We start from the raw sequence: 15,202 nt of genomic DNA, 5'->3' as shown, positions 1-15,202 counted from the left end.
CTTGCTACGTTAGCTATAATTTATATCCTAGAGTTCCGCAGTCTCCTACCTAGCTCTTTTCACTCCACAAAGAACACACCACAAAACCTGCAACAAACTTACACAAGGTAACACTTCCTTGTTCCCAAAGTTGCTCGGACTAACTCTGCTGAAACCGTTTTGTGAAGGGTTATTGAGAAAGGCTTTTAATAAACCCAACATCCTCTTACAGAAGATGCTTTTCATCAGCTTATTTTTAAAAGACTAAAATTACTCCCCACTCAACTACCCCAGATCTGCTCACATTTACTTCCCCCGAGCTGCTCCTGAACACTGTAAGAAGAGCTCCCACCCATAAGCAGCCGTCCAGTGTACAAAAGTATCAGCGCTTCTCCCCTACCTGAGAAGTCTGCAGAAGTCTTTGCAAAGTTGCTGAAAGCTGTCAAGCACATGAGTCCTATGAGGAAGGTGGAGGTGGGAGACACATCTGAGCAGCACATCCTTAAGTATCCTCAAGGCTTGTTTTCTTCCGGAGAAAAAGAAAGTGCTTTCCGTCCCGATCCAGTACTCCTCATTGCCCGGAGAACAGCGTTAGTCCCATTGCTTGGAAGCAGCGGGGAAGGAAAGGCGCTCAGCACACACACACATTCACACACACACACACATCCACACACACACATCCCTGGGAGTGAATGAATCCCGGCTGAGGGAGGCTGACGAATGAGCCAGACCTACCTGAGGCTTGGCGGAGGTCCCAGGGTCCTAAAAGCCATCGCTTCCCCCAAATTTGCTGCAGACTGTTACCGTGCAGCTGTCCAGCAGCAGCACCACAAACTGTCAGGGGGGAGAATCTGGGGGGGTTTTGTGGGGAAGATTGTTTGGAGAAGCCCGGCTGCTGTGGGTTTAGATACCCAGGGATCTTGTCTGCCTGGTACAGACAGACAGAAGGATGGGCAGTATTTTCAAAGGAGGCAGCCCAAAACAAAGTGCCTGGATTCACAAGGATTTTTGGAGTGATGGATATTTGTGTCTGCTGCTGAAATTGGTGTGAGCAGCGGTGTCCTGACAGGCTGGTGACAGGACAACTCTTCAGCTGTGCCCACTGTTGAAAGTGATCCTGCAGTGGAGGAGACTTTGCACAGGCCAAGGGATCAAACCCTCCTCATTGCAGGATGGGACTGGTGTCAGCCCACATATCCAAAATCCTCCTTCCTTTTGGCAGCAGCCAGCCATGCCAGCCTCCCTCTATCCCACTGGACCCCTCTCCCCTCCATCAGACTGCATGAGGATTTTCAGGCAGATCTTAATCTGTGGTGTTCAGATGCAGCAGACCGGTTTCCTTCTGTAGCAATTACTTTAACCTGCAACTAGCATGCATTTAGCTGTTAACACAAGCACCGCTCACTCTGCAGAGTTAAAGGAAAACTCCAGCTTACCTGTTACTTGATGCTGCCTGATCTTCATCCATATCCCGGCAGCATCAAGTCAGCCATGCTAACCTGGAAGGACTGAGCTGAGGACAGTCCACCACACAGGTGGACTGGACTAGTGGACCCTGTTCTCCCTGCATATGTTGTCCCAGGAAGGAGATCCTGGGTTTTGGTCATCAGCATGAACCACAGCTCAGGCATAAGTTTGGATATAGATAATGTACATAACCAATATATCTAGGCTACAATAGAGGTTGTCAGTGCAGAGAGCGGGAGATAGCTTTCATCTAAGTTTTCATCAAAGCCAACACCAGCCACTTAGCAGCCTGTGTATACAGATACACAAACCTATGGAGCAACACTGTGTGTGGCTGTCAGAGAAGTGGAGATGGAACCAGGCACATGCACAGCTGCTGAACACAGCTGCATCTTCTATCCAGCAAAAATAACCCAGGTGGGAACATCCAACAAATGCCACAACTGGTTTTTATTGCTCTGTCCTGTTCATTCACACAGAATTAAGTGAAACTTGCAAAGAACATTCACCTTACTGCTGAAAATAAATGTAAAAGACTTTAACCCAAAAGGGCTGGGTTGTTTCTTTTTCAGAGCAGAGTGCACTTGTAAAGAGTTTCTTGTGCTGAAATTTCTAACAATGTTTCAGCTGTTCTCAGACAAAAATCAGGCTGGCTGTCAGGTTACACATGAAAGACATTTTCAAGAGTGCTGCCATGAATAGTACAGACACTGTTTCTACCAGAAATCTGTCCTGGGGTGATCTGTGTGCTCCCCCTCAAAGGGACCTGTAAGTCTTACAGCCCCATTTGCTTTCTGGCCATATTGCCACTTGCTCAAGCTCCAATCAGCCACAGTGACGATAAGGGTAGTGTGGGAAATCTTGAGGTTGGGCTTGAATCCCTTCCATGATCTGTCTGCCCAGACCACATGAAGCAGAGGTTGATCTGGCCTGAATTGCATCTAAGCAACCCTCCTTCTCACAAACAGCTCTTCACACACTGAGGATCCACAGCACAGGTGCAGTTAAGTCACCTCAAGGACTGTGTTGGCTCTGGGATGACCTGACAGCACAGACATACCCCAAGGTCCTGTATAGACACAGTCCCTCCTATCTGCAGACAATCCTGCCACTTTACCTTTTCGCAGAGGGCTGCTTAAGCAAGATCAAAAACCAGGAACTTCTACGGACTGCCTTACTCTTTATTTCACCTGAGACTTTAATCCTACACGACAGACTTCTTTGACCCATGCTTTCCAGAGTTGACCAAAGTTTTAGAGAAAAGAACAAGACAACTGCTTCCTAGCATCTACATATTTGTCTCAGCTAGTTCCGCTGCCCTTGCCAAAGGGAAGATTCACCACTCTTGCATGAGATAATCATACCCATTACCAGATTATCAGCCAAAACTGCTTATCAGCAGGACAAAGAAACAATAGGGGCCTTGGAAATTTATCAGTCCTCTGGAAAAGGGAAGCACTATTTGCTGAAAAGAGTCCACCCTGTCAGCAGGTGTTGATTTTACTGATTAAAGACTAATTATGTTTGGCTGTTTCAGTATACCAGGAAGAAAAAAAACTCTGGTGGCAAAGGGTTTAAGGCTAAACATGGGAAGTGTGCTCTAGCAGTCCTTTAGGTTATTGTTAATAAAGTCAAACCAGTAGGGAGGAAGTTTACAACAGTGTCACATGAGGGCTTTGTTTTTAAGCAAATTTGTAAAGATGCCTTCCAAAAAGAAAGCAGAAAGCAGCTCTTGATAAATAAACAAATAAATACATATGCATCAGCCTTTGAGAAGCAGACAAATCAGTTAAAGCCCATCTCCATAATGCCCTTATTCCTTACAGCTTGTGGGAACATCAGCTGTGTTTTTCAAACAGAAAGAGGCCACCTGTCCCAACTGCACAACAGACAAAGGATGGTTTTTCTGCCATAGGCAGTCTCATGGGGTAAACATGAATCAAGGGGACACCAATATGGATCTTTATTTTCAGGAGTAACAGCCCTTGAAATCCAGCCATGCCTTCATATATATCTGCTGGGGATATGTAATAATGCATATGACTATATACAATTTCTTGGATCCCTTGTACCCAGAGCCACCCACAAGGAGGTACAAGCCAGTACTAATGATGTTCAGTTAACTATGGACAATGATTGATTCTTCTTCTTTTTTTTTTTTTTTTTTTTTAGACACAGTATTTGGGTGTACTTAAAAACACTTCTTCCCTCTGGAACATCCAGAGTCTTGTGTTTGAACTGGGTTTTAATACCTTTCTGATCATGGCAAAAAGCACACAGAGTCTACATGTCCAGCTTAAGAAGCAAATACATCCATAGCATCTAGTTATGTACACAGAGCCTAGGCTTGAGATCAGCACCTCTCAGCTTCCCCTGCAGTAACCAGTAACAGGCACACAAACCAGTCCCACCTCCTGGGGTACTTCTCCAGCCAAAGCTAACCTATGAGTTAGGCACCTGAATCACAGTGTAGCTTTAGTCCAGGATGCTTAAAAACTGTACCTCACTCCTCCTTTTTCACTATGATATTTAATTGCATGTTCTTTCTCCTTCATACTCCTCTCTTTTCCTTCTCCTTTCCTTCTCGTGCCACACATAAACCTGTAATTCTGAAACATGCATGCAAATTACCAAAGTGCTTTAAAAGCAGTTAACTGCAACTGGGGAAGCTGAGGCACTGAGTGAGCAGTGAAGCAATCTGTCATTCAATTTTGTCACCCCAACATCACCCAGTTTATAAATGGTAATCAGGAATGGACTGAGTTAGGATGACTCCCAGTTTAACGCCGTATGTGCTGATCTTGCTTCCTTTTAGGGCTGATTTGCTGTAATGCTTTCCTGTTTGTCTCTGACCCTGCACCATTAGTGTCTGCTTTGCTGACTAAACCATCAACAGCTTGAAGAAGAGCTCATCAGCAGAAGAACCGTACCAGGATTAGGTTTCAGCTAGAGAACCATATGTAGGTTTGAAGCCATGTTTGCTTACACAGTCACAAGCAGGTTTATTTCTATGAGTGTGCAAGAACTAGTCTTGTTTTCTAAATCTTAGTAACATTACTTACTTCTTACTGTGTTTTCTGTAAGATCTCAAAGCACTCTCCAAAAGACCTCCATTGCATTCTTCCATTTCACATACGGACAAAGCTCAGTTGTATGTTTGAGGTCACTACTTTTTCAAGATCAGCCAGGAGGAACTGTCAGAGATGTGAAAAGATTAAATACTTTTAAGTTCAGTTAGAGCTCTTTCATTTGGCCACATTGCTTCCTTGTAAATGAATGTAAATTAATGACAAAGTATATATGCATTTAGACCTATAGAAATCCACCTAAACTGGGTGGATAGACCTGCAAACATAAAATAGCAAAGCTTCCCAGCATAGTACAGCTTTTTGTTCTGTTTCGGTTTTTTTAATCTTTCCCCTGGGAGTGCCTTATGGAAACAGATGGGTTTACCCATAGAAATAAACCCTATTTGCTTTCATAAATTTGAAGGCACAGAACTTCTCATAATGCATTTTTGCAATACAACACCAAGTAGCTCACAAGTAAGATCTTCCCCTGTCTCCATATTCAATGTTACACAACAGCTGTGCAGAATATTCAGACTGATACGCCTTTGAAGTTTTCACATTTTGTGTCACTCAATCACCCCAGTTTACACAACAAACATAAAACCAGGGGGACTCTGCTTCATACTGGGACAGCTTTGAGGTGGGGGTGTTGCTTTAACATACTTCTGTGTAGAGCAAAGGCCCCAAGTGATGCACTTATCTCACTAGAAGACTGGGAGATGTTGTACAGAGTGATGCAAAATCCTCCAATGAGCAAAAACGTCAAAACTAAAATATTTGGAAACTACAGAGTGATCCGTAACAAAGCTGAAAACTTTCTCCTCATGTCTGCACTAAGTAATTGGTGTTGAAACCTCTCTCAGCTGGTGTTCTCCTCAGTATAGTGATGGCATGCTCTGTGTTAGAGGATACTCTACAGTCTGGTGCTTTATCTGGAACCAGTATATCTGATTGGGTTTAGCTGGTGCCTTGTGCACACGATGCTCTTGGGTTAATTACAGTACTAAAACTACAGGGATTTGGATTGACCTTTATACTTCATCTTTGTACTCCACTGTGAATAACATAAGAATTTCAAGAGACAAGGATTTCAAGGATCAGAGCTCAGCTGTGAATTAGATCCTTTCCCATGTGCTTTATCTGTCCTGCTTGTTTGGATGTTGCTCCTTGAGACTTTTTTGCTATGCAGGCATACTGTCTTTTTACATCTGTAATGTGAAACTATTCTCCCACTTGACCTGACTCATTTGTTCTCTCCTAACAGTCTTCCTGGAAAGATTTCTCTATCAATTGGATGATAGTATGTACTGGCATTATTTTTTTTGCCAGTGATATCTTTCCTTTTTTATATTCTATAACTCTCTGGGAATGCTTGTTAGATAAGAGGATGAATTTTACACCTGACCTAGATGGTCTTTGCTTTGAAGAGCAGAGACATCCCAGCTTGTTCAATGTGAGAAGTAGTGTGTGCTTTCTATTATCTCACCTATGGTAACCAAGGGAGAATTGTCTCCATCCTGCTGCTACACAGGCGAGAGTCACTTCAGGTTACAGACCCCTTTTAATCTTGATCTCCACTATATTTTTCCCTTTTAATTTCATGTTTCCCTATCAACTGTCCATCCAGACAGTTCCTGAGCATGGCTTGGGAGTCAGCAGGAACTTTGACCATTCCCAACAGGCAGGAAGGAATCCGGCTTTGGAGTTTGATAGCATGAACACTGCCAGATGATGTGTGCAAAAAGACCCACCAGTGTTTCAGAAGTTCTTAATAGTCATGGTGAAAACACAGTGGCATGGGCTACGAACTGAATGAATAACCCAGGATGGAGGTCAGACTGTTACTGTCTTCTCCATCTTGCTTCCCAGGCAAGCCTGATTACAGATGCCCATGAATGAGAGCGCATCCTGCAGACCACCTCCAGACTCCAGGACAGCTACATACAGCCTAGGCTTCTACTTGCCCTGCTACAGAGGTTATTAGAACAGACCGTTCCTACAGGGGTGTTTAGCACAGAATGCACAAGTTCAAGCTGGTGAAGTCAATGAAAAAAACCTTGCTGGCTTCCGTAGCTCAGGGCCAGAGCTGCCTTCTCCTGTGAGAGTGAACCAACAATGCATTCCCTAAATCCCTCCCATCCTCACCTCTGGGATGCATTTGAACAATTCTAGATTGCAGGAAAGTGATTTCACTGAAGCTTAAACCTTTTTAATATTCTCTTTATCAAAGGACTGGTCTAAATGGATGGCAAAGCTGAAAAAGTCAGCAAATCTCTTTCCAGCATGACTTGGACAGATCAGCTTTCACCTCAGGCATATCACTGCCTAGGGGCACGGGGTGTTTCCTCAGCTTTGTACAGACAGCAAATCACACACAAACCTCTGGCTCACAGATCACAGACTGGTAAGAAATCAAAGGGAATCAGAGGAAATGCCTTTCTGCTGAATGGGTAAAATTTGCATCAGTTCAAATTCAACAGTAGACTAGGTCTGCCATTTGTAGAAAGAACAGGTTTACATTCTCCTTTCACGTGTGCATAAAAATACAGTTTCTTTTCTTTTTTAATCTTTTCTATTTGAAAGGACTGTTTCAAGAATAACTGTATGCTTCCACATGCATTTAAGTATCAGGACAATAATATCACCTGTTATTTGTTTTACAACAGTCTCAAGAGACTGTCCAGTGACAAAGTCCAGGTGTGCTAGGCATTGCAGACAGTGCTGGACTATGTAATTCAAAGCAGCTTAAGGAACTTACAATGGCATTGAAGTTCAAGCCATTCAAACCTTTGCACTCTATAGCCACAACACTAGCATTAGGAACTCCAGCTAACTTGCTTCTAGGGCAAGAGACACTTCCCACTGCAGAAAGCTCATACTCTACTGCATTTACTGTCTCTAGGCACCTGGCTTGGAGACGCATCCCTGACACCTAATGCAGTAACATTCCTTACTGGACCAGCTACTAAGAATTCAGAGGAAGGAAGGAGACTGTATAGTGGCTTACAAGAGCTTTGCAGATGTCTGCGTTCACACCGCTAGACACTGCCTGGACTGGCAGCAGCATTACATGCAGAGCTGTGTGTGTATGTTAATCATAAGCTTAGTGGCTGCAATCAACAGGGAACTGCATAAAACTGATATGAAATGTGGCATTTCTATACACAAATAACTTGCCTCAGAAACACCTCAGCTGAGATAAAAAGGGACTAAAGCCCACTCAGCTTCCAACACGTTTTACATTTTTGCTGGACCTGTAATTCGCAATAGATTGCCAAGCCAGCAACACCTTCCCCAGCCTTCCCCTGTCCAACACCCTGGTGCTTGTTCTCTGCTCTCTCCACCAGTTATCCCCTGGGTGCTATTACATGCACAGCCCTTCCCTAGTCACTCTCAAGCTGAGATGCTGTTGCCCATGGAGAATATTTTCTATTTATTACAACATTGCTGTAATTTCTTGCTTCTCTTGCAAGCCCCATCTTGTATGTACGTAACTAGCCAAACCACCTTCTTCCCTGCAGTGACAGGTAAAATAATTTCTTTTCAGCTCACACTAGCTAGCCTCCACATAAGCCTCCCTCTGCAAAATGTACCTTCTGACATTAAAGGAAGATCAGCTGAGTTCATTAAAAGGAGTCCCAGTCCTAACTGCTGATATGAGACAGTTTGCTTTTCGCCAAAAGATTGCTACAAACGGTGTTATGAGTACTTAGAAGAGTTGAGGGCTTCTTCAGCTGGCTTAGAAAGCCAGTGTCCATAGATGCTGCTGTTTCTGTTGAAGAGGAGGCAGAGACTCAAAGCCCAGTTCTCGGGTGAAAGCCTTGCTGTGAATCCAGGGGAAGCTGGATTAGAGATACCAGGTATAAAATAAAGCAGTAGTTTCTCTCCCACCTATCTTCATGTGATAATACTGCATGCAGTTGAAGCAGTGTAGTGGAAAACAAGGTTATGATTTCTAAAACATTTTTCCAAAGCAAAGTATATTGGATCTCATTTTCTCCACAGTTTAGCCCCTGCTCACACAGTAATGAAGTATAGAAGTTGGATTGATTTGTTTAAAACAATGAGAAGCTGTGACTTTGAGCAATTTGATCATAATTTTTTATCTTGCCTTTTCTCCTGCATGAGGAGGTTGCGATAATAGGTATAATTTACTATGATAAACTACTAGCATTAATGCATTAATCAAGAACAAATGATCCCCTTCTGAAATCTCCTGCCCACTTAGACAGAGTAATGGGGTTATAAATGGAGAAAGAACAAATATTGACTTTGAAATGTAAAGGTACCTGGGAGTTCACCCATCAGTCTTCAGATTACATTTGCCTTTCAAGATCAATGGGATTTCTTTCTTTTTTTTTTTTTTCCCCCTCATTTTTTATTTAGCATCTCAGGAAACAAGACGGGGACATTCAGCTCAGTAGTCTCTTTAGGTTTTCAAGATGTTCCAAACTGTTTCTGAAGGACAGTACCTCCAATTTCTGGAATGAGGTAAATGCTCTCAACCTAAGAGCTGTCTTTCAGTTTGATGTAAGTACTGAAGATGCTGCCTGGAGTGGTCAATGAGTTCTCTGTCTGATGACGTTTCTGGTGGACCTTTCTGTAAGATGGCTCCAGAAAGTCACCCTCCATCACTTAAACTATAGAAACTCAGGGACACAGACACCTGTTGGCATCTGAACCCACACAGGACTCAAGAGGATCCAAGAATTCATTGCATAAGGGAACAAATAATAAGAGCGCCTCTTAAATAAATAAATAAATAATAAAAAGGTGCCTCTGACATCCTTTACTGAACTTAATCTTACCTTGTCACACACTTCATCTCCCTCCAAACTCATGATGTCTGACTCATTTAACCTCTGAAGCAACACCATACCTGTCTTCCACACGGACTTCAGATTCATTTCAACATTGGCTTCCACATTAGATTCAATTCCTCTTAATGTCTGAGTGTATCAGAAAATTAGGAGAAAGGAGTGTTTCATGAATGCCAAAGTAAGACAGTGTTGCTGTCTGTTCTGTAGTCTCTAAGGGTGCCAGGCACCCTACAGGGCAAAAACCCAAGAGAAGCTGCAAAGATAGCCACATCTTAAATTCTCCATGATCTGAAAACCACACAGATTCCAAGAAGAATTTAAAGACACTTCTGACTCTGAACATAGGGCCAGTATCTACCAAGGCACTGGCAAAGCTGCCAACAGACCAGTTCATACTTCATATATCTCCTGCACCCTGAGAGAAATCATTGACACCTCTTTTTTTTGCTTCTCGCATAAAGGTTATACAATAACAATTTATGCTTCAAGCCTGGAATGCAACAAAAAGAGAAGGAAACAGAAGAAAATAGGTGTACAAGAACATGATGGTGATGTGCCATGGAAGCTATGCCCATTGCCAGAGGCCCTTCAGGAGCCTCAGCCTCAGGGGAGTAGATGTGGATCACTTCTCCAGCAATTGCACTCAAAGGAGAGAACATGCGGTTGGTCTGGCAGTTAACTACATGCACGTGACTCCAACAGGATGTATGCTCCAAAACAGTGGAGGCCTGGGGGTGTTTTGACAGAGTGAGCTGAAGATTTTCCAGTCCATCAGTTTTCCAAGTACAGTGCTAGGACGATGTGTCTGAAGAACAGATCTTCTCCTCTTTGCTTGCTCTACAGTAAGGTAGAGAATGTAATTGTGGATGCTTGGTGGCCACCTTAATGAACAGCTGTCGAAGCCAGAAGGGTCTGACAACTTAAGTTATTTTAAGCAACAGTTTCGGATATCTCCAATTACTAAGTTTCAGCAAGGTCAACTCAGATTAAACTAACAACTCATGTCTCATTAAACAGAAGCTTCCAGAAAGACTAGAGCCACCACCAGATTGTTTAAATATTCTAATAAAATCCGCTATAATCAAAACTTTATAGCATAGGTTATAGAGCTGGTTTGATACCTCAGATAAGTAGGGCTCAGAGGAATCCAGGCACTGCCTTGTGCCTGTGCTGACCTGGTCTTGCAAGAGACCCTGAAGGATTCAGATACTCCTGGACTGTGTGATATACATGGCCGCTCAGTCCAAAGGAAGCTATGTCTGTGTCCACCAGCCACTCGTAAGGCTACAGCAACTATGAATGACCTGATGGTTGTTCTGTAAAGGGCACAACTTGGCTAGGACAAAGGCAGATTCTGGGATGCTTTTCTCAGGAAGATGTCACCATGCAAGCCATGGAGCAGTGGAGCTACTCCACACCAGAGCCTGTCCTTGTCCTTCCAGTTAGCTTACTTAGGCCTCCATTCCTCCACTGGAAAAGCATCTCAGGAGACCCTCAGAAGCCCAACATCTCCTAGCAATAAGGGTACATTGAATGCTTGAGAGAATTCACCCCATAGACCTTCTTCCTCCCACTCTGACATTTGAGTGATGCCTCTGTGAGTAGGGATCACTTCCAGGCTCTGTACCTGGTGTTACAACTGTACAAACCAACAAAAACAGAAGCAAGAGTATGAGAGATGCACTTGTGCCACACTGTTGCATAAATGTCAGGAGCTTCACTCCTGAGGTAACAAATGCCAAAGTAAGGTTTTTTAAAAAAAGAATTATCAAAAGCAATGTTTCCATTTCCAAATCCAACTGAAACCAAACTATGGCAAGATTTGAGGTCTGTATTGAGCCAATGCTTGTTCCCATTCCTGAAGGAGATGACCACAAGGGTTTTCTGCACACCCAGAGAGGATGAGGTGGGGAAGGCCCTCCATAAGCCAGCCCCATTTCTTTTGGAATCTGGAGAAATCCAACTGCCTCTTCTTAACCCTGAATGCACAACAGACTACACCTCCAGAGCAGCTCAGACTCTCTTTCTGTTTAGAGATATAATAACAATAAGTGCATGTGTTACCATCTTCTGCTGTGTTTCCTCTAAAAAGACATCCAAGTTTCCTTGGGCAGCATGAAAATTCACTCCCTTCCTCACACCTTCTGCCACTCCACAGACAGCTGTGTTGGGGTTGCTGCAAAGTGGCCTTAGGTGTTTAGGAAGAAATCTGTGGGATTTCAGACTGCAGTACAGACTGTTTCTGCCCTTATCCTGGTGCTGCAGAGGCTGATGCACACATCTGTGCTTGGACTGAAGCACTGCATCCCTGGCTTCACGGGGACACAAGAATCCCATGTGTTAGATGCAGGTAGGCAAGTCTGCTCAAGCCAGGAAGCAGCCTGCCAATTTCCACACAACTCAGAGCAAGAGTCCTGCCCAAATGCTGGTAACAATTTTTGGTATTTCTTACTTCACATCCAGTGTCCTGTGAACCCAGGTGTGTCCTAGACCTGAAGCAGCTGTCTTTGAACCTATTCTGAGCCAACAGCCTGTTGGGCATCTCCACATGAGAAATACATACCGTTTCTCTATCTGGCCAAAAGCAGTATATGGTCTGAGAAGGTCTGTTCTTCAGGCTTTGCTTACAATGAAGTTGAGATTAAGCATAGAAAACAACAGTGACTCAGAGTCACAAAGAAAGGGTGGAGCAAAACACAGGGCAGGTCTCCTTCATCCCACTTAGTCCCTAAACATCAGCTTTTTTTCCTTTAATGAGGAGAACCATCATTCAATGAAATCTTTACTTAGGAATTGTGTTTCTACTACGTCCAAGAGGCACCAATTATACAGGTGACCTGAGAGAGAATACGTTGCCCATACTAAAAGAGATTTGGTTTTCAAATACGCTGGAGATGCAGCACATCCAGCTGGCTAATTGAGTGAGCCCAATCTCTCAGTGCATTGCTGTTTGTTTGTCTACCTCAACAACCTCCACTTGTGCTTCTTAAAAATGGAAAGCTGGGGCATACCTGACCAGTCCCAAGCAAATTTGCAGTGCCTTGATACCAAGGTGTTTCAACAGGCCACACAGGAGCTACACAGTGCAGGGGCAAGGTTCTGGGCCCTGCGGGGCACCTCAAGAGAAGTGAGGTTTCCTATTGGTAACTTGGGAAGCCCTGAGCTCAGTGCAGTTCCAGCCTGTCAGGATGATCTTGTTAAGCTGAAATCAACAGTGGTCAGCCAAAGAGCTGTAAATGGCTCCCTTATACTGAAGCGCCTAACTCTCTTCTTTAAAGACAGTTGTGAGCCAGAAACTCACAGTTTTCCAAGCTGTAACCCAAACATTTCCTTACAGCAGTTTTGGGACCTCCTTGGTCACCATGAAGTTATTGGAATTACCCCATATGCTCTATTTCTCATTCCTGTGGGGGTACATTCTTCTGCCTTTTTAATAGTGTTTAGGTAGTGACAAGAACTTTAATAAAAAATCTTGAGAAGGAGCAGGAGCCTGTACTTCAAGGGATGCGCCCAGTGTTGGCGATTTTTTGTTATTTTAAGGGTCAGAGTGCCCTCTTGTGTCCTATCCATGCCCTGATTATTACCACGAAATACTGCAGTTTGTCTTCTGCGCACCCTATCGTCTTCTAAAGCACGGTTAAATAACCAAAGAGCTGATCACAAACTGCAAAATAACTCCTGTTAATGTGGGGACTCAGGCAGGCTACAGAATCAGCTGCCACCAATACAAGGGGCCCGGTGAACATCACAGGCAACCTTGTGATTGATCTAATTAGTTGATGAGGTCAGGCATATTTTGAAGTGAATCCCTGCAAAGTTTAAACAGTGAGGTGTCATTTATAGCTCCACTTATTAAAGTTATTTAAGCTTCACTTTTCTCCTGCCTGTGTAGTGGCTAATTGAATCCAGACTGCTACTGATACCTGAGGAAATCTGTCAGAAACACACACAGAATCATAGAATCAACTAGGTTGGAAAAGACCTTTGAAACCATCGAGCCCAACTGCTACCCTGTTATCTCACGGCCCATGGTTGCCCCTGCTCTTACCCCACAATCTCCCCTCTCAGCCAACCCTCAAGCCCCTCATAATTTCCTCTTATGGCCCACCTCTCCCCTCATGATACATACTAAAAGTAGCTCCATAACACTAATGTGTATCATAATTTCTAAACCAGTAATGGTGAAAACACTGGGACTGCAGGTCATTTGAATTAGGGATAGTGCTAACAATGGCCTAGAAAAAAATATTAGCTGAGCTTTTCTACCACGAAAACACACAGGACCTGGTTTCTGGACACTGTATGAACACTTGCACACATCAAAACCAGCATTAACAAACCCTGCTGGATTCCCCCAGTGGTCAGAAGAATTACTGTGAGTGTGCCTGCATTGTATTCCTGCTGACACTGGTAAGCCCAGAGCCACACTGGCAGCTGCAGCAGTGCAGCCCAACACCACAGCACCTGCCCATGGCTGATTTAGGGCCGGGTGCACTCTGGTCCTCCTTTTAGGTCATAGAATAGTTTGGGTTGGAAGGGAGCTGAAAGCTCATAGAGTTCTGACCTCCTGCCACGTGCAGGGACACCTTCCACTAGACCGGGACGCTCAAAGCCTTCTCCAGCCTGGCCTTGAACACTTTTTCCACACCCAAAACTCCTCCTAGGTAGGAGCTGGGCCGCCCCCCAGCCAAGTGTTGGAGTGGGAAAGCTCCACAGGAGCCCAGGCGGGCTCGGCCCCTCACTTCGCCGCAGGCAGCTCCACGGCCCCGCTTCCCGCCCGGGAATACTTTGTCCGCTCTCGCTCGCCATAGTGGCGCTACGCGCACGCGCCACCGGGCCGGAGGCGGCCGCAGTGTCATGGCAGCTGCGTGCGGGAGGCTGCTGTGGAGGAGTGCCGCCTTGCACAGCAGTGAGCGCCCGCCCTGCCCGCTGCCCTCTGTTTGCTCCTCCGCGTCTGTCCCTGTCTCTTTCCATCAGTGTGCCGGAAAGCGGGGCCGGCGGTTGTGCGCCCAGGGCCTGCGGGAGGGGAGCCTGGAGCTGCGTGGCTGTTGGGGGCTGGTCAGCTTGAAAACACGGGGTTAGATACTGTTTTATCTTTTGTAGGGTATTTTTCTTCCTCGGGGTGTCGAACGGACAGCGATGGAAAACCAGCAAAATTTCAGCCGCCTCCGAAGCCCGTCATTGTTGACAAGCAGAAGCAGCAAGAGGAGAGGAGGTAGGGTGTCCTGCTGCATACGGCAGCGGGCGCGTTTTCTCTGGGAGCTGGGATTCGTGTGACCCCCTCCTTAAAGCTGCAAGGTGTTACTACGCAAAAAGCGTGTTCGAAGTTCTGATAAAGACTATTTGTGTTTAAATATGCTTTAAACCCCCTTAAAATGCTGTGTTCTAGGGTTCTTGAAAGCTGTGAAACATGAAAAACTGTATAGCATAACCACTTTTGCAAATTTGGGTTAATGTGTGCGGTTGTTAGAGGCGTGCAGCCCCTCAGTATTCCACATGGTGACAGGGACGTGGGTCCTGTGTCAGCCTTTGCCCTAGCCCTTGAGATCAGCTGTGAGTACATACATTGCTGTTTGTGAAATGGACCTGATGTCAGTGGTAACCCTCCTGATGCATCTCTTGTTCCGAGTGGTTTTATTTTCACCTCAACCAGTTTGCATTGCTTTAGATAGTACGGTGGTTAAAACTGCAGTGCTGTGTCTGGAAGGAGAGTGGTAGTACTGTATTGGTCATCTTTCCTTCTTGCCCCCAAAAAACCCACCCCGTAGCATGTAGGCAGCCTAAGAGTGGGGAAGGTATTAAAAAACAGACTGCAAAAATTTCCTCTCTGTCTTAAGATCTCTTTATGGAAACGTCTTTAAGAAG

At 44.7% G+C, this 15,202-nt stretch overlaps 2 protein-coding genes across 4 annotated transcripts in view; one reads left to right on the top strand and one right to left on the bottom strand.

The window, feature by feature from the left end:
* EVA1A (eva-1 homolog A, regulator of programmed cell death) overlaps window positions 1-634 on the bottom strand; it is a 202,393-nt gene extending 201,759 nt beyond the window's left edge. For all 3 annotated transcript variants that reach the window (XM_062638437.1, XM_062638438.1, XM_062638439.1), the window contains exon 1: window positions 380-634. In XM_062638437.1, coding sequence (XP_062494421.1) covers window positions 380-479 — 100 coding nt within the window. In that variant the 5' untranslated portion in view covers window positions 480-634. The remainder of the gene's footprint in view (window positions 1-379) is intronic.
* An 11,695-nt stretch (window positions 635-12,329) lies between these two features.
* The window catches only part of MRPL19 (mitochondrial ribosomal protein L19), an 8,220-nt gene continuing 5,347 nt past the window's right edge, over window positions 12,330-15,202 (top strand). Inside the window, exons 1-2 of the mRNA XM_062638581.1 lie at window positions 12,330-12,621; window positions 14,315-14,552. Of these exons, the coding sequence (XP_062494565.1) occupies window positions 12,330-12,621; window positions 14,315-14,552 (530 nt within the window). The remainder of the gene's footprint in view (window positions 12,622-14,314; window positions 14,553-15,202) is intronic.

This window comes from Pezoporus occidentalis, unplaced genomic scaffold (genome assembly GCF_034315485.1).
Source record: "Pezoporus occidentalis ecotype Australia unplaced genomic scaffold, CSIRO_AGI_Poc_V1 ctg57, whole genome shotgun sequence".
NCBI lineage: Eukaryota > Metazoa > Chordata > Aves > Psittaciformes > Psittacidae > Pezoporus > Pezoporus occidentalis.
Note: the sequence above shows the minus strand (reverse complement) of the source record. Positions and strands in the feature narration are given on the sequence as shown.